Genomic DNA, 19,853 nt, shown 5'->3' on the forward strand with positions numbered 1-19,853 from the left:
CTTCCTTCCGAGGAGTGGCTGGTGGCCATAATACAGTGTAATGTTCAATAGTTTATTAAAAGGAGACAATATGCAAGCTTGACTTGGCAGTGTTTTTTTTACATCCTTATTTGTAAAATCAATATTTTGCTGTTCCAGGAATTTCTTTGGTCATTAAGTCTTAAAAATATGCAAATAGCTTTTTTCCCCATTTCATATGTTCAGATCTTTATTATGCTAATTACTGTAGGAAAAATTAAATTTCAGGCAAAGGGTCAGTACAGGCAAAGATGCAAAGATTTTCTACAGAGCAGTCAGCATAATGTTCAAGCTTATGGGAGAAATACTGCCAGTCCATTGTTGCAAAAATCCCATGTATGAGGCAACTATGTCAGGAGCTGGGTATTGGAGAGGTAGGCAGGTACCATATTATAATAGGTTTACATGCCATATTGAAGAACTTGGACTTAATTTTTTAGGTCACAGATGAACTTGAAAGAAGAATGACAAAGTTTTGGATTGGTAGTGGTCAGATTGGCAGTTGGATGGAGCTTAAAGGGTTAAAAAAAAGGAGGTTTAAAAGTTCAAACAGTGAGGATATACAAGAGGACCAAAAAACCAAACTCACTGCTGTGGAGTTGGATCCGACTCATAGAGACCCCTCCTTGGGTTTCCAAGGCAGTATCACTATGGAAGTATATTCCCCACCTTCCTTTTGAGGAGTTGCTGGTGGGTTTGAACTGCCAGCCTTCTGGTTAGCAGTCAAATGTCTTAGGCATTATGCTACCAGAGCTCCCACATGAGAGGACAGGAGGGTCTAAACTAGAGAGACTAATAGAAAAGGATGACTTCAAGAAGCATTATGAAGATTAATTTATCAGAATGTGATAATTTATTGAATGTAACCAATGAGGTAGGAATCAAGGGTCCAGACATGTACAAAAAAAAAATAGAAAGTATAAGAGGAAGACTAGATTTTGGGAAATCCAGTGTGCCCAGTTTGGTATAGGGTGAGGGAGAAGAACTTAGTGGGACTGAGGTGCTTATACACTCAGGTTGGAGACATCCATTTGAATGGACAATATGATTCTGAAACTTGTGGGAGAATTTGAGATTGAGTAGTTGATGGCATGAAGGCTGGAACAATGTGATTGAATAAGATTACTCAAGGAAGACCTTATAGGTTAGAAAGCTGTGAGTAAGGATTTAATTCTGGGTATTAGCAAATAAATATAAGAGGCAGGCAGAAGAGGAGAAATATTTTCTAAGATAATCCAGTTCCATGGAGACCAGAGAAGGAGAAGGAGAATTTAAAGGAGGGAGTGATAACACAAATTTAGCAGCATTCATCCTCTGGCTGTTGTGAATGCAGCAGGAAAAAAGTCATTGACATTTTTATTTTTCAGCAAATTTTTAAAGATTTTGACCACAAAGTAGTTGTTTTCTGTTTTGTTCAGAACTTGTCAGTTCTAGATAAATTTTCTATAATACATCTTCAGTAATTTTTCTGTATTATAGTTTTAGTGTCTCCTACCTTAGGGGCCTTTGTGTCTCTTACCTTGTAACATGGTTTTTCTATCTCTTATATTTGGAGCCACTTTATTTCCCATTTTTTCTCCATAACTGATTTTCTTAAGCTTTATTTGGAAGACATATAAGACTATGCTTATATTCAGTGTGCTCTAGATCAATGTAAAACCTGAAACTTTTTCTGTTGTATAAGTATGTAATGTTCTCAGCATCAAACATCATATTAGACCTGAATGTATTTTGATGATGATTCTTGTTTACAAACTGTTCAGTCTCCAAGCATTTTCACCTAGTTTACTTGATCCTCCCATGAAGTTTATGAGACAGATAGGGCAGACATTATCTTCATTTTCTTTTTCTAGTTAAGTGATCTCCTTCCTTAGGTAATTATGTTACCCATTCATAGCTATTAGCTTTCTAACTAGCTGAGTATATAATCTAAAATGCTAGAGCTGCAAGGAAACTTAATGGACCATCTCTTCTAGTCTCTTCATTTTACAAATAAGGAACAGGTCCAAAGAGGTAAAAATCACTTTTCTGAGATCATATAGGCACATAAAGCAGTATCAAGATGTGGAATGTAGCTTTCCTGATTCCTGATCCCATATTAAGAACTTAAGTTTAATTGACATCACAAATAAAATTAGGCTATGCTTTGCCATCTTCAATACTCAGTTTTGCTGTTGTGTTTCTTGGAAATAGTGTGCAGTTCGTGCAGCCACAGAAGGCAGAACTCTTGTTTTGGAAGGTTTGGAAAAGGCGGAAAGGAATGTCCTGCCTGTTTTGAACAACTTGCTGGAAAATAGGGAGATGCAGCTTGAAGATGGACGCTTCCTGATGTCTGCTGAGCGTTACGACAAACTTCTCCAGGTAAAAGAAGAAAAATTGTGCTTTATCTTTGCTGTTGAGGTGTGAGTAGTGCCATTTTTGTTGTTTAAGACATGGTTCTGTCAGACTGGGACAATGATCGGGTGGCCCATATATTTGGCAGATTGCTAAAGTAAAGTTAGAAGTTTGTAGTTTTATAGGCTATTCTGTTTGCAGATCATCTTAGAAGACCTTCCAGATTTTCACTGTCTTCTTTCCTTCCTTTTCCTCCCCTCTTTCTCTCTCCTTTCCTATCTTTTTTTTCTTCTCTCTTCTTTTAATGATTAATTATTAAAAGCCTAATGACTGCTAGACAGTTGTGGGCATTGAGGACAAAGCTGAGTAAAGTCCAGGCTTGCCCTCCACTAGAATATAAATTTCACAAGGGCAGGATCTTTGGTTACTTGTGTTATCTCAGTCTCCTAGAACAATGTCTGTTACAGGGTAGGATCTCAATAACTATTTATTGAATGAATGAATTGTTGTTGTTGTTATGTGCCATCGAGTCGGATAAATAAGTGTAATAAATTATGATACAAGTGTGTATAAAGAGGAGAACAGTGAAGAAATGTGGGGCTCTTCAAAAACTTTGGCAAAAGAGTTCGTGTAATGTCACAAACGAGAAGACAGTTAACCCTTGTCCATTTAGCTGAAGCTGCACTCCTACTGGAACTCTGTGTGGCTTACTCAGCCTTTGGTACTGACTGCTCTGCCTCTAAATTTTAGGACTGAGTCTTTCTCACATCTGTTTTATAAAGATACATATGTACCCCAAGTTGGTTGCAAATTTCTCAGGATCAGGATCTGTGCCATATATTTCTTGATCCCCCTCTGATGGTGCTGATACAAGCTCAGAACGTGCTAGGCACTAAATGATAAATGTTGGCACCAGAATGTCTGATTGAAATGATGGATGGCAGAAGCATCTCTTTCTGATTCCTGTGTGCACATCTATTTTCTTGGCAACCATCTTGCAACCCTCATAGCAGTTTGTTTCTTTACTGTTTATGGGAATTTCTAATAAAAATGCTGTTTTTATTGTACTGTAATATAGTTTTCTTTTGGATCTATCTAAAAATTATATCATTCTAATATAGTTAAAGGGGGCTAGTCATAGGAACTCTGGTATCATAGTGGCTAAAGCACTTGGCTACTAACCAGAAGGCTGGCAGTTCAAACCCACCAGCCACTCCTCGGAAGGAAGGTTGGGCAATCCTACTTCCGTAGTGATACTGCCTCGGAAACCCAAGGAGGGGTCGCTATGAGTCGGGGCCGACTTGACAGCACATAACAACAACAACAGTCAAGGGTTTGGAGTCCCTGGGTGGTACAGTTAATGCCTTTGGCTGCTGAATGAAAGGTTGGAGGATTGAGTCCACCCAGAGAGAGGCTCCTTGGAAGAAAGGGCTGGCTGTTTATTTCTGAAAAATCATCTGTTGAAAACCCTGTGGAGCACAGTTCTGCTCTAGCAAATGTGGAGTCACCATGAATTGTCGAGGCAACTGGTAAAAAAAAAAAAATATTGAGGAATTAATCAATAAGGAAAAGTTGTATTCATTCGTTCATATTATTATAGTTAATTTATTGAAATGAAAGATGTGTTTAACTTTGTTTTTAGAAGAAGGGGTTATCATATAGATACTTTCTGATGACAGAATTCTTCTTATTTGCCTTTAGAGATGATTCACCATTTTTAATAGATGATTTGGAAAAAAATACTCATAATATGAAATCATTTTTTTTTTTTTTAAGTATAGAAGTTACTTCATTCACAATAAAAAGTTAGATATATTGTTTATCCTTGTGGTCAAATTCTCTGCACAGTTACTGAATATATTCCTTTCTATAAGAATTTGGGATATGGGGTCAAAAGGCATTTAATGCACAGAGATGCATATTATTGTTATGTGAGAATGATCTACTATGTTGTCTTTTCCCAAAGTAGTTATCAATATAAATAAATAATTTTTTTTTTATCAGTAAGTATGATTTCTATATGTCTAGACTCTGTCTCATGAGAACCTCACAGAATATAGGCAAGATCCTGTCACAAAACACTACCACCTCAAGACAATTTTTATTTCAATATCATGATTTAAGGCTCACCTGTTTCTATCTAAGAAGCTCTGGTGGTGTAGTGGATAAAGCATTTGGCTGCTAACTAGAAGGTCAGTGGTTCAAACCCACCAGCTGCTCCTCAGAAGGAAGATGAACCAATCTACTCTGTTAAGATTTATAGCCTTGGAAATCCAATGGGGTTCTCTGTGAGTTGGAGTTGACTCAGTGGCAGTGAGTTTGGTTTTGGTTTTTTAAATTTTTATCTAGATTCAATATACTGTGTTTGATAGCTCAAAAATGTTAATGGTTTCATAGGGGTAATTGTAATAGAATTTTTTTTATTATGGAAAAAGATACAATCAATTGTATAAACTCTTATAGTCTTGTCATTTTCAGGTAAGTGGAGAATAGAAATATTCAGCTCTCTGAAGACTGCACTTTGGTTTCTCAGGCAGGCTAGACCTAGACCCTTGTTGTTTTTTAGTGAATATGACAAAATCCTTTGTCTTAATACCATAGTGTTAGTCCTATTAATTGTTTGATTTGTGATTTTGCTTATGATTGAAATAATTTAGTTTATTATGATTTTTAATTAACTTATACAGTCACTCAAAAGACATTTGTCTTATTAAGTACTGGATGTAATAAGTCCCCTCAAGAGGATGAATCTAGAATAAGACAGTCATGACTCTGTTCCTCTATACTACCGACTAGATCCATATCTCCTTTGTTCTTAGATTGGTCAGCTGCTTCTCCTTTCAAACACCAGTCTTCATATTACTAGCCTCCTCTGGCATCCTGATCCTTCCTTGACAGTTGGCTTGGAAGATTTCTTCAAGTACTTAGCAGTAAGAGCCTAAGATCCTTAGGCTGGCAACTCTCACAGTTTAATCTACATAATTTATACTATAATTTTGATGTCTTACTCTTTTTAGGATCACACCAAATCAGAGTTGGATGCTTGGAAGATTGTCCGTGTTAGTGAAAATTTCCGAGTGATCGCGTTGGGCTTGCCAGTACCTAGATACTCTGGGAATCCGTTAGACCCCCCTCTCCGTTCTCGATTTCAAGCTAGAGATATTTATTATCTACCCTTCAAGGTTAGTTTGAAGAAGTAGAATTTATTTTAAAAATACCTCCTTAGTAGGGATGGAAGGGAAGGGGAAAATGAGAGTTATTGATTATGGAGTACTGAGTTTCTGTGTAGGGTGACAGGAAATTCACATTGATTATGGGTATTGGTTGCACAGTTGGTTAAAATAAAGGATGTCAATAAGTTATACACCTGTAAAAAGGTGAATTGAAAAAAATATATACCTCCTATTTAGAACAAGAAGTTTAGATATTATAAAAATATTATTTTGTTTTTAAAGGTTCTTCCTTACTAGTTAATAGTTAGTAGAAAGATAAAAAGAAATAGAGTGAAGAAAGTCTTTGAAAACTAGGAAGAAAAATTATTGTGGCATTAGGCTATAAGATATTAGTCTGAAAGATAAAAAAAAAAGAAGAAAAGCTAACTTTTCTTTAAGAAAGTGACTGTGTTGAGAAGTGATGTTTTTGATATTACTTGTTATTGTTGTTGTTGTTAGATTCCAGCTCATAGCAACCGTGTGTTCAACAGAATGAAACACTGCCTTATCCTGAGTCATCCTTACAACCACTGATATGTTTGAGCCTACTGTTGCAGTCACTGTGTTTGCTTAATTTAAAAGTTGGATTGTGTCTTCATAACATCTTTTATGTTCCTTATTAACTGATTTGATATGTTTCTGTTATTTTAGGACCAACTTAAGCTGCTGTATTCAGTTGGAGCCAATGTTCCTGCTGAGAAGTAAGTATATCAGCTATATTTATTATAAATATCTAGACACTTACATTGAATTTGTTTTGCCCATCACTCATTCAATAACTCTTTGAAGACTTTTTCACTATTAGGTACTGTGTTAAGTCCTGGTGATAGGTTTAATAAGACATGGTCTTTGATAGCAAGAAATGCAGGATTCAGTAATGTTGAAAGATATGTGAATACCTTAGTTTAACACAATGTAATAAGTTCCATCATTTCAAAATATTGGTTGAGATTCTATCAGGGCTTCACAAAGGCATTGATATTTGAGATGAATCCTAAAGCATGAGGATTTTGCCTGATAGAGAATAGAGTTAAGATAGTCTAACAACTGTTTTAGAAGACATGGGACATGAGAGTATATGGCTTACTCCTGGGGCAATAAAAAGTTCCTGGTGAATAATGTTTATGTTTAGGGATTAAGACAGCTGGGAGATGAGGATGACAGTGTAGATTTTGGCCAGATTGTGAAAAACTTTACATATTTTGACAAATTTAGAAAATATACCCATGTATCTGATGAGCTTCTGCATTTTAAAATGGAATATTATGATATAGAACAATTGTTCCTTAAGCTTTAATAATAGAGAATATCTTTTTAGGTTAATATTTAACAAATTTATATATTTTAAAACTATTAATAGAAGCACCTGGGACCCCAAATAACTAAAACAATCTTGATGAAGAAAAATAAAACAGGACTCACATTTCCTGATTTCAAAACATACTACGAACCTACAGTAATGAAAACAGCCTGATACTGGTATAATTACAGACATATAGATCAATGGAATAGAGAGTCCAGAAATAAATCACTACAACTGTGATCAATTGATTTTTGACCAGCATGCTAAGTCTAGTCAATAGAGAAAGAAGACCCTTTTCAATGTATGGTACTGGGGAAATTGGATTTTCATATGCAGAAGAATGAATCAGGCTCTATGCCTCGCACTGTACACAAAAACCAATTCAGATTAATGAAAGTCCTAAATGTGAAAACTAATACCATAAAATCCTTGGAAGAAAATTTACGGACGAGACTATGGGACCCAGATTTTAATGCTGGATTATCAGATATGACAACAGAAGCAAGAACAGCAAAAGACAATATAGATAAATGAGACCTTATAAAAATTAAATACTTTAGTTCATCAACGGACTTTATCAACAAAGTGAAGACACAAGATTGGAGGGAAAATTTTGAGAACTGTTTATCTAATAAAGGTCCAATATCCAAAATATCTGTAAAACTACAACTTGACAACAAAAAGACAGCCAACCTGTTTTGGATACCTAGTGCTGTTCTGACAGGAATACATACCACAAATGGGATGGCTTGAATAAACAGGAGTTTATTCTCTTATAATTTGGGAGGCTAGAAGTCTGAGTTCAAAGTGCCAGGCTCTAGGGCTGTGTGAAAGCCCCTCAACCTTGGGCTTCAGCCTCTTGCTTCCGGCCCACTGAAGCTAGAGGCATCTCTTCACCCAGGCAGAGATTGGCTGTTGAGGCTAATAAGCCCAAGGTCAACAGATAAAATGGCACAGTCCCAATGTTACCAAACCACACGGCAGGCCATTAATTCAAATCCATTGTAAATCCCAAGGTTGGCAGAGCATGGCAGGCTGCTGAACAATGACACAGTTACATGCAGGGTCCAAGCATGCCATAGGCTAGATACCATTCCCCATGGCTTCTCCTTATATACAGGAAGCAGACCACATTCCTAAGGCAGCTACTTAGCTGCTCATAGTAGATTTCACCATGGAGTTGATTGCCAGTCTCATCATGGGGAACACTAAATCCAGTTGCCCAGCCACTCAAGCAGGCCCAGCCAAGTTGACACAAAGACTTAACCACCACACAACCCATCAAAAAATAGTCAGAGAACTAGAACAATTCACTAAAGAAGATATTCAGATGGCCAACAAGCACATGAAAAGATATTCAGCATCAGCCATGAGGAAGATGCAAATTAAAACCACCATATAATACTTTCTCACCCCCATTAGAATGGCAATGATGAAAAAATAACCCAAAAAATAATAAAAACAGGTATTGGTGAAGTCAATGGAGAAACTGGAATCTTCATCCACTGCTGATGGGAATGTAAAGTAGTATAGCCACTGTGGAGAAAAACTTGGTAGTTCCTCAAAAAGGTGAAGATAGATGTACCATATGACCCAGCAATCTCAGACCTTGATATACTCCCAGAAGAAGTGAAAGCAGGAACACAGACAGAAATTGGTATACTGCATCATTTGCACAGTAGCCAAAAGGCAGGAACAACTGAAATGCCCATCAGCAGATGAGTGAAATGAAATATATGTATATACACACGATGGAATGTTACTCAGACATAAAGAGAAATCAAGTCCTGATGCATACTACACCATGATGAATCTAGAAATCATTATACTGAGTGAAATAAGTCAGTCACAAAAGGACAAATACTGTAGGATCTCACTTATATGAAACAAGCAAATATATAGGAACCAAAGATTATTAGTGGTCACCAGAGCTGGAAGGGAGGGGGAAAGGGGCAATTTTTACTTTGATGGCATTGGGTTTATTTTAAAGGTGGTGAAATAATTAGAAAAGTGACAAAGGTTACACAACATGAAGAATATAATTGATGTCACTGAATTGTACAAGTGGAAATTGTTGAATTTCTGAAGGTTTTATTGTGTATATTTTCACTACAATAATAATAATAATAAACTATTAGAATAAAAGTGTAATATCATTTTTTCCCCATAGAGTTTCTCAGCTTTTGTCCTTTGCCACAACTCTCTGTTCTCAAGAATCTTCTACTCTTGGACTTCCAGATTTTCCTTTAGATAGTTTACCCGCTGCTGTTCAAATCTTGGTATGTATAAAATAAATTAATGACTAGCAAATGTGGCAAAGAAAATTTGAAAATTAATAATTGGTGATTAATCATTTCAGTTTGCTTTGTCCTATTCCTCTATAAATAATGCAGGGCCTGAGATTAATTTGCTGTGCAGAGCAATAAACCATGCAGAAACCAAGGACGTCTTTTGAGCCCTCAAGAGATTGCATATGTGGTGTGTAGGGGAGATAGGTGTGCAATCTCAGGTAGAAGTTCGTAGAGGCAAGAAAGGCATTAGCCTAATCACACAGAAGTATGCTGCAGTATAACTAATGCTCAGAGTTACCTCAACCTGAGACAGAGGAGCTGGGCTTTCATATACCAGCACCATCAGTCATTGAGTAATGGTCACCCCAGGGGACATAAATGCCCAGGCATTAACTGTTTACTGGCCTCCTAGCAAAATAGGCTCTGAGAGCTCAAGGGAAGTCTTTGAAGAAGACTTGACAGAATCTGGCTATTGGCAGGGAAAGCGGGGCACACAAAAAGGGTGAAAACAGACCCAAGAAGATTTCTTAGAGCATAGACATGAAGAGCATGAGAGTAGACTCTGGAGGGATGGGAAGGCCTGTTAGACAGGTGAAACCAACCCATAGCTGTTGAGTTGATTCCAACTCATAGCAACCCTGTAAGACAGGGTAGAACTGCCCTATAGAGTTTGCTTTGCTGTTATCTTTATTGAAGCAGACTGCAACATCTTTCTTCCATGGAGTGGTTGGTAGGTTTGAACCACTGACCTTTTGGTTAATAGCCAAGCACTTTAACCACTGCACCACCAGGGCACCAGCTTGTGCAAAGGTATTGAATCATGAAAGGACCTGGTATATTTGGAAAATGATATAAAGTTGTATCCCTAGAGCGCGCGTGCACGTGTGTGTGTGTGTGTCTGATAAAGAGATGGATTAGAACTATATTGTTAAGTGTTTTTCATGGTGAATGCCATTTTCTAGATTTTGTGGTATGGGAGAAGTGGACCATCAGACATCATTAAGTCAGTGGGGTGTGAAGTGACCAGATTAATGTTTCAGGAAGACATCTCTGTTGGTAATGAGGAGGGATGAGAAGAGTCTGGACGCATAGAGGAGAACATATAGGAGGCTATTTATTGTATTTATTGAGACTTTACTTAGGAGAGCCTGATCCCAGATAGTGGGGGTACTAGCTTAAGCATAACATTTATTTTTAAACTTTTGTTGTTTTTTATTTTCTTTCCTGTGAGTCAGTGAGTCCAATTTTCCAGGTATTGTTTAGGTTGCCCTATACATCCAGAAAGGAGCTCTGGTAGCATAGTGCCTAAGGCACTTACTGCTAACAGAAGGCTAGTGGTTCAAACCCACCAGCCACTCCTCGGAAGGAAGATGGGGCAATCTACTTCCGTAGTGATACTGCCTTGGAAACCCAGGGAGGGGTCACTATGAGTCAGGTCCGACTCAGTGGCACATAACAACGACAACAACATACATCCAGAACAACATTTCTCCTCCTATTTATCAAATATTCTCTTTTTTCATTCTTTTTGTTATTACTGTTTTTATTGGTTTTGTTTTTATTATTTATTTATTTATTTATGCTTAAATCTATTTCTTTGATAATTCTCAAAGAAAATCCCTACACTCTAGAGTCACCAGTTGTTACATATTGCCATGATTGCTTTCTCTGTAGTTTTTCCTGAATCATTTAAAAGTAAGTTCCTTTCAGTACCCTTAAATGTTTTAGTATGCATCTTCTAAGAAGTAAAAATTCTTTTAAAGAAAAAGAACATCATTACCATATTCTCTGAATATTAACAATTCCACCATGTCATCTAATAGATAGTCTATATGGAAATTTCCCTGCTAATGTTGTGTTGTTGTTGTTATGTGCCATCGAGTCAGCCCTGACTCATAGCGACCCCTCCTTGGGTTTCTGAGGTGGTATCACTACGGAAGTAGATTGGCCAGCCTTCCTTCCGAGGAGTGACACTATGCTACCAGAGTTCCTGCCAGAGCTCCCTGCCAATAGTCTCTTTAAAGAAGGGTGAACCGACTTTAGAGAGCAGTTTGATTTGGAGAGAGATTTGAGGCTAATGGACACTTTCTAACTCTGTAACTATGAGAGTAGGTGAATATAGATGAGATTAACTCAAATCTGGAATAAAAGGAGAGGAGAAGAAGCTATTTAGGAATGAGTAGAGTAGGGAAATGTGCTCAGTTTTAGAGATGTTGAATGGGATAGTCGCGTACATTGGGTTGTTGTTGTTGTTATGTGCCATCGAGTTGGACCCGACTCAGCGACCCCTCCTTGGATTGCCGAGGTGGTATCACTATGGAAGTAGAATGCCCAACCGATTGCTCAACCTTCCTTCTGAGGAGTGGCTAGGGGTTTGAACTGCCAGCCTTGCGGTTAGCAGTCAAGTAAGTGCCTTAGGCATTATGCTACCAGAGCTTCCATATATTGGGCAGTTGAAGGTTAAAGACTACAGCTCAAGAAAGATCAGAGCTAGAAATAGGGATGTGGGAGCCTCACCACATAGATAAGATCTGAAAAGTAGGAGTAGGTGAGATTATCCAGGGGAAGGATGTGAGTAGGAAGAGATAAGAATGAATGTTTGTTGTAGATATCTGGTAAATTTCAGAAACCTATTGGTTATTTGCATAAAGCAATTTTAATATTTATTACCATTTCAGATAATTTTTCTTTGATTATTTTAGATGTTCCTCATTCCTTTTTGTTTTTGCTACTAAATAGGATTCCTTTCCTATGATGTCAATCAAACATGCAATCCAGTGGCTTTACCCATACACTATATTATTAGGACATGAAGGGAAGATGGCCGTGGAAGGTGTTTTAAAAGTGAGTATCTGAATTCTTTTCTCATCTTCCTTTTTTTTGGTTTTCATTTTTCCCTCCCTTCCCTTCCCATATTCCATCTTTTCCTTTCCTATCTCTCCTCCCTTTTCTCCTCCCCAGTTCTCTTACCAATCTTTCTTCCCTGCCCTTGCCTTTCTCTTTTTTTCCAATGCAGGCATGGAGGCATTGAAATGCCAATGACAAGGAAGCAGTGATTGGGGAGTGAGCACAGAGGTGGCTGGTGTGGTTGGGAGCTTGGTTACACTGAACAAAAGAGGAAATTGAGCAAATAAGTGAATATATTGAGGACAATGAGAGCTACATTTCTTAAGTAATGAATCCTTGGAAAAGGGATTTATAAACATTGAAAGAGGGAAGGCAAGAAAGAATCCTAGGTGTTGGATTGGAATTGCAGATACTGGTATGAATTTATGTTTTTTTCAGTATGCATAAACAGACACATATAGATTGTGTGTGTTTGCGTGTGTGTGTGTAGTATATACATATGTATGTACATATGTGTGTATATATGTGTGTGTGTGTATATATATATATATAGACATACATACATGCATACATATATGCACATATATTTTCTAGGGCCTAAAAACAATGACACCTCTGTAGCAATGATCATACCAAGTACCTGGATGGATATTGGTTTCTAAATACCATGCTTCTCTGAAAGGAATCAGGATCACTTAGAATTATTTCAGGCTTTGGGACAGAGTAAGTACATGATGGGCCTGGGACATCAGGTTTTACCAGAAAGTAATGAAATGTTCACCAAAAGATTTTAACATGCCAAAAGGACAGAGGAGCTGGCTCAAAGTGGCTCTCACTGTCCCAAATCTGCAACAATTTGAGCATCAAAAAAATAATGATAAAAATTGATTATAATTTATTGAATAAAATAGGAACTTGTGAATAACTAAATAATAGGGGAAAAGGAAAAAGCTCTTCTTCAGTTTGGAATGCTTACGAGTAAATGTAAAAGGAATTCTGGAAATGGAAAAATCACCATTTGAGAACCATTAGAATGGTAGTTGATTTAGGTGGTAGTCATCAAAGGATATTAAGACTGGTGGGTTTATGAGAAACTAGTGGGTTTATGAGAAACCAAACGAAACTCACTGCCGTCGAGTCGGATCAGACTCATAGCGACCTATCCTTGAATTTCCGATGCGGTTTCACTGTGGAAGTAGATTGCCCAATATTCCTTCTGAGGAGTAGCTGGTGGGCTTGAACTGCCAGCCTTCTGATTAGCAGTCAAATGCCTCAGGCCCTAAGCCACTGGAGCCCCCACGAGAAACAGGAAGTTGGCATAATCTCAGAATATCTCCTACAAAATGCTCAATTGATTGAAAAAACAGGAAAATGGTGTTTTCATAGTAAACACCAGTGCAATCAGGTGGTGGGACAAATCAACACCGTGTGTGTCCTGAGTGTTGTGCTTGGAAAAGCTTTGCATCATACTGGGAGTATTCTTGGTCAGAATTCATGGTGTGCATGTGGTTATGGGAAAATACTATATGGCTAGATTGAGGGACATCCTACAAAGTGAAAAGCTGCACTCTTTAAAACTGTCAAGGCCACAGTAGATGGGAAAACTGAAGAACTGTCTCAGGTTGAAGGAGACCGTGTGATCAGGATTCGATCCTGACCAGATGGGAAAAAGTGATGTTGGCACAGTTAGCAAAACTTGAGTAGAAGCTGTGGATTATCTGGTAATGTCGTATCAATATTGATTTCCTGGTTTGGAGATTGATGTAGTGGTTAAGTTGGCTGGAGTGCTTGTTTTGGGGAAAATACATACTGTAATGGTTAGGAATGATAGAACATTGTATGTTTAGCTTGCTCTCAAATAGTTCAGAAAAAAAAAACTTTTTTTTTTTATGTGTGTATGGGTAGTTGAAAAGGAATACATGTGGTAAAATGTTAACAACTAGAACATCTGTGTGAAGGTGAAATAATTTTTCATTGTACTGCTGTGTATTATTACTTAACTGTAAGTTTGAAATATTTCAAAGTAAAATTTTTAAAAAGTGAATATTCAGTATAGTACTAAGTTAAATTTTATCTGCCTATTACTTAAATGGTGGTGCAGGACCTAAGGCATTTGACTAGTAACCAGAAGGCTCGTGGTTCAAACATACCAGCCACTCCTCAGAAGGAAGTCTGGGCAATCTACTTCTGTAGAGATACTGCCTCGGAAACCCAAGGAAGGGTCACTATGAGTCATATCTGGTTAGATGGCTGTGAGTTTGATTTATTAACTTAAATTATTAACTTAAAAAGCAAGCATTATATATAAAACTGAAAATGTTAAAGTGATATCACTTAAACTAATGAAGTTCTCATTTTTATCAAAAGTCATTTAGAATACATGGGCATAGTTTTAATATATGTGTTTCCTCATTTCATAATTAACTGTGGTGCTTTCTAAGGGGTCAGTCATACTACACTGTATCTTATAAGTATACATTTAAAAGAGCTGACCTGTAGCAGAGATTTATTGATTCATTCAAATAAATTCCTTTTTATGGAAGGCATGCTCTCTGGTAGCATAGTGGCTAAGGCACTTGACTGCTAACCAGAAGGCTGGCGGTTCAAACCCACCAGCCACTCCCCGGAAGGAAGATGGGGCAATCTACTTCCGTAGTGATACTGCCTTGGAAACCCAAGAAGGGGTCGCTATGAGTTGGGTCTGACTCGACGGCACATAACAACAACAACATGGAAGGCAGTTTTTTTTTCTTTTTTTTTCCCTCGTAGTGTTGCCTTTGGCTTAAAGTACAGGCTTATTTCTAAGTACTTGGCAGAATGCGAACACTAAGTTGTTGTGGCTGTATGTATAGTATTGTCATTTTCTAGCAGCCAGGACTTTATAGCCTAAATGTATGGAATGGAATGGCATTTGTTTCTGCCTTACCTCAAAATCTACACAGAGTCTTTGGGAGGACAGAAATCTCCTCTATACAGCTAGTAATAGAAGAATTCAGAAGAGTAGTACATTAGATTCTAGTCACTTCAATGGGATCTTTTCAGATCAGCTAGCTAAAGAACCCAAAGAAACAATATTTTCATTGAAGTTAATAATGGCTCTTCTTTGTATATATGCTGAGAACCATAGTCAGGGATAGAAAAGCAGAAAGAAGCAAGGGGAAAATAATGTCCGAGAAAAGAGCAAAGGAAAGTAGAAGAAACAGCATATGGTAGAAGCAGAGCTGCTGCGGCCAATGAATAGCAGCCACTGATGGAAGAGAAGAGGTCTGTGCTCTCTCTCTCTCTCTCTCTCTCTCTCTCTCTGTGTGTGTGTATGTGTGTAAGAGAGAGAGAGGATAAAGGGAAGGAATGGGGGAACAGAGAAATAGAGGCAAGAGGAACGAGGGAAGGAGGAAGGATATTAAGGAGGTCGTGAAGAGCCATTTGAAATGGGGAATGGAGAAATTAATTTATAGGGTCAAGGAGTAAGAAAACTACCATCTTCTGATTTTGTAGTTCACCTTAAGGTTTATTTTGGGTGCTGCAAAAAGTAGAACTAGAGCTCATTTATAATTTAATTAACATCTGAGCTAAATTGTGATTGAAGTAGAGCCTCTGTTGCTTAAGATAACGGGCTATGATTCCAGATGAGCTCCCTCAGTGCTCTGCAGACATCTGGGAAACAGGGCAAATACTAAGGGAGGAAGAAACTGAGAAAGATAGCTATGATAAAATGAAGCAATGTCAATTGTTTGTCAGGGGTTTGAACCAGTTCAAATGGATTCAGTCATGGCCGACAAAGCAAAACCAGAACACACTGAAATTTTTAAAATTTGTATGATCTGGAATGCTAACGGGAATAAGAAACATTACAGGTTAAAGCCTGAGAAAGGGAGACTTGCATCGTAAGTGCTTTCAGGAGCCTGATGTGTGACGGTGGATTATTGCCAGGACTGTGGGCAGTGACGTACATTCACAGTGACTCGATTGCTCGCCATATTTGAGCTGGGCATTGTTGTTTTTGATTCAGCCAGTCAAGAGATTTGGTTGTTATGCATTGTACACCCTGCACTTGTTTTCAACAGGGAGATTACATTTCTAGTGAGGCTTTGACCCATATTTTCCCCATATTTTCCAGTTAGTGTTCTGCTTAACTCACATTTAAAAAATTCAAGTCCATTCTGGTATCACTTTGTCAGCCATGACTGAACCTGGCTGATATAAGTGAGAGAAAATATTCATTGTCTACATTAGTCAGTTAAAACAAAGGTCTTTATTTTTCCAAATAAAGCAATTTCATTGATACGTTTCTGGTTTCTAATTTCAAAACTAGTCATACAAATTACATGATGTTGTAGAACACTTTTAAAGCATTTAATTTTCTAAAGTGAGTAGCTAGTATTGCTTGATTTTGTCTGACCTTCATTATTATTTTCTTGGCTCTTTTTTTTCAAATTGCCTTCAAAATGAAAAGAAACAGAAAAATGATTTGAGGGCCCATATAACAAACAAATTATTTCAAGTGATTGTAAAGTAGAATTTATTTAAAAAAGAAGAAGAAGAAGAAGAAAGATTTTGGTATTACTTAGTTAAGAGAAGAAAAAGGATGGTTGTCTTCTGTTGCCTTAATTATGTGAAGGGCTAGTTAATGAATAATTCTTATCCACTCCTCAGTGGATTGTCAGGTGGGGAGGCTTAAATCTATTTGAGCTTAATAAAGAACCTTCTTTTTGTAAGAACATTACACACTGATACAATCTCTTTAAGAAAAGAGCAGTCTGTTGATTGATGTAATTCTTTGTAGACTGTTCTGGGACACACTCTGTAGCCTGTTTGTTATTCTAACATTCTAAATTTTCCTCAAAGTATTATTTCAAACTACTGTTCACAGATTAACAAAATATTACATATCTCCAAATAATTCTGAATTGGGAATGGTGAATGTTAATATTGCTGGTTTTGCAAAAACATATTGACTTAAACAATAGAAATATCTGTATAGTATGATAGCAAATTAAGAAAGTATATATATATACATACAATTATTTTTCTTTGATAAGTGACTGTGGATTTTAGACTGAGATTGTCATAGAAATTAATGAATAGTTCCATGTTACATACATTTGAATTATAATGTAAATACTTAAATAGACTGTATTTATTTTTAAGAAAAAATTATTAACTGAAAATACAGTTAGCTATAATTCAGAAAGCATTTATTTTTTTCTAAAGAAGCTATAAAAATATCTGGAATGACTTTCTTTCTCCAACTGGTGCTCATATGTGATGTTCATCCTCTAAAATGTGTTTCTGTAGTTATAAGATCACTTCTAGCTTTTCATTAAGAATATCATAAAGAATATACTCTCATTCTGAATCTGGTATACTTAGGGGATGGTATGCTTTGCCACAGTACAGTAAAAGATGTTTCTAGAGTTTTTGTATCATCTTGGTTTCACTCCTACTTAAGTAGGAATCCTCATAACAATGGCTAAATTAATAAATTCCCTTGTGGGATTAGAAAGACTTGTGTCTCCACTTATCCATTGATAATATAATCTACAATGTTTGGTGAGAAACTTGGGAAGGATATAGTATTAATATTTTCATTTGAATTCATCAAGCATTAATTGAGCATTCATTATTTAGCAAATGATTACATGCATACAGAAATCTGGGCATATAGAAATGAGCACAATCTGTTTTTGCCTCCTGAAGAACTAAAAGCCTGGCTGTACATCAGACATGGAAATAAATGTCTATTTTGATATCATGATTTTTATAGCACTATAGTGTAATGCCACCACTCGTCTGTCAGTTTGTTGAACAGTGGTGGTTTGTGTGTTACTGTGAGGCTGGAGGCAATGCAACTGGTATTTCAAATATCAGGAGGGTCATCCATGATGGACAGGTTTCAGTGAAACTTCCAAACTAAGACAGACTGGGAAGGACAGGGCAATATACTTCCAAAAAAAAATTGGCCAGTGAAAACCTTATGAGTAGCAGTGAAACACTGTCTGATATATTACTGTAAAACATTATGAATAGCCATGAAACACTGTCTTGATATAGTGATGAAAAAAAACCCCCACCAAACCCACTGTCATCAAGTCGATTCCAACTCATAATGACCTCCCCTTTTGGGTTTCTGAAGTGGTAAATCTTTATGGAAGTAGATTACCCAGGCTTCCTTCCACAGGGTTTGAACCACCAGCCTTCTGGTTTGCAGTCAAATGCCTTAAACACTATGCCACCAGAGCTGCTTAGGTTAGAAGGCACTCAAAATATGACTGGAGAAGAGCTGCCTCCTCAAGGTAGAAAACCAAAAGCCATACCAACTTCTATCCAGTTGATTATGACTCATAGTGACCGCTACTGGGTTTCCAAGGCTGTACATCTTTTATTTGATTATTTATTTATTTTTTTACCTTCACTGTGGTGAAAAGATACACAATAAGACTTTTGCCAACATAACAACTTCCACATTTACAACTCAGGGACACTGATGACATTTTTTCATGTTGTGCCACCATTATTGCTATCCCTTTCCAAAATATTCCTTCACTTTAGCATAAACTCAATGCCCTGCAAAGAAAAACTTCCCTTTTCCTCCTCTGTCCTACCCCTGGTAACCACTAATAATCTGCTTTTATACACACACACGTTTCCTTCCATGTATAAACCTTTCCTTGACTTTTTCCAATAGTGGGCTAGTACAATATTTGTCTGTTCTGTGATCGACTTACTACACTTAGCATAATGTTCTCCAAGTTCATCCACATTATGTGGTCTTTTGAAGATTCTACATTATTCTTTAGGATTGCATGGTATTCCATAGTGTGATTGTACCACAGTTTGTTTATCCATTACTTGGCTGATGGGCACTTAGGTTGTTTCCATCTCTTTACTATTGTGAATAGTGGTGCAATGAACATGGGTGTGTGTCTATCTATCTGTGTCCTACCTCTTAATTCTTTAGGATACCTAAAGGATACCTAGTATTCTATCATACCTAGTAATGGGATTGCTGGTTCAAATAGTATTTCTAATTCCAATGTTTTAATGAATCACCATACCAATTACCACAATGGTTGTATCATTTTACAGTCCCACCAGCAATGTATGAGAGTTCCAATCAGCATTTGTTATTTTCTGTGTTGTTGGACTTTGCTATTAATGCTGGGGTGAAATGATATCTCCTGTTGTTTTGATTTGCATCTCTATAATAACTACTGATCATGAACAGTTCTTCATGTGTTGGTTTGCTGCCTGAGTATCTTCTTTGGTGAAGTGTCTGTTCATGTCTTCTGCCCATTTTTTAATTGGATTGTTTGTCTTTTTGATGTTGAGGTGTTGGAATTTGCTATAAATTTTAGAGATAAGTTTTTTGTCCGATATGTCATTGCTAAATATTTTCCCCCAATCTATAGGTTCTCTTTTTACTCTTTTGGAGAAGTCTTTTGATGCACATAAGAATTTAATATTTAGAAGATCCCATTCATCTAGTTTATCATCTACTGTTTGTATCTCTTGGGATATGCTTGATAGTATATTTATGCCATAAATTAGGGACCATAAGTTTTTTTGATTCAACTTTATAGTTTTAGGTTTCACATTTAAGTATTTGATCTATCTGGAGTTAGTTTTTTTTATGTTGTTGTTTATAAACTAATCCTTTTTTTTTTTTTTAATTGTGATTTGGGTGAAGGTTTACAGAGCAAATTGACTTTCCATACAGCGGTTTACATATCCTTTGTCTCATGACATTGACTACAGTTTACCACAATGCAACTCCCCTCCCACTTCCTTCCCATAGTTACCTCTTCCCTGTGTCCATCCCTCCATGCACTCCTGCCCCCTGAGCTGTCT

General features: G+C 37.0%; 1 protein-coding gene across 1 annotated transcript in view; it reads left to right on the forward strand.

Moving 5' to 3' along the window:
• VWA8 (von Willebrand factor A domain containing 8) overlaps nt 1–19,853 on the forward strand; it is a 751,729-nt gene that overhangs the window by 163,898 nt on the left and 567,978 nt on the right. Inside the window, exons 5-9 of the mRNA XM_007948177.1 lie at nt 2,212–2,379; nt 5,370–5,534; nt 6,216–6,265; nt 9,038–9,146; nt 11,898–12,002. Coding sequence (XP_007946368.1) covers nt 2,212–2,379; nt 5,370–5,534; nt 6,216–6,265; nt 9,038–9,146; nt 11,898–12,002 — 597 coding nt within the window. The remainder of the gene's footprint in view (nt 1–2,211; nt 2,380–5,369; nt 5,535–6,215; nt 6,266–9,037; nt 9,147–11,897; nt 12,003–19,853) is intronic.

The sequence above is a fragment of the Orycteropus afer genome, unplaced genomic scaffold (genome assembly GCF_000298275.1).
Source record: "Orycteropus afer afer isolate SDZICR_OR568_19922 unplaced genomic scaffold, OryAfe1.0 scaffold00207, whole genome shotgun sequence".
Lineage (NCBI taxonomy): Eukaryota > Metazoa > Chordata > Mammalia > Tubulidentata > Orycteropodidae > Orycteropus > Orycteropus afer.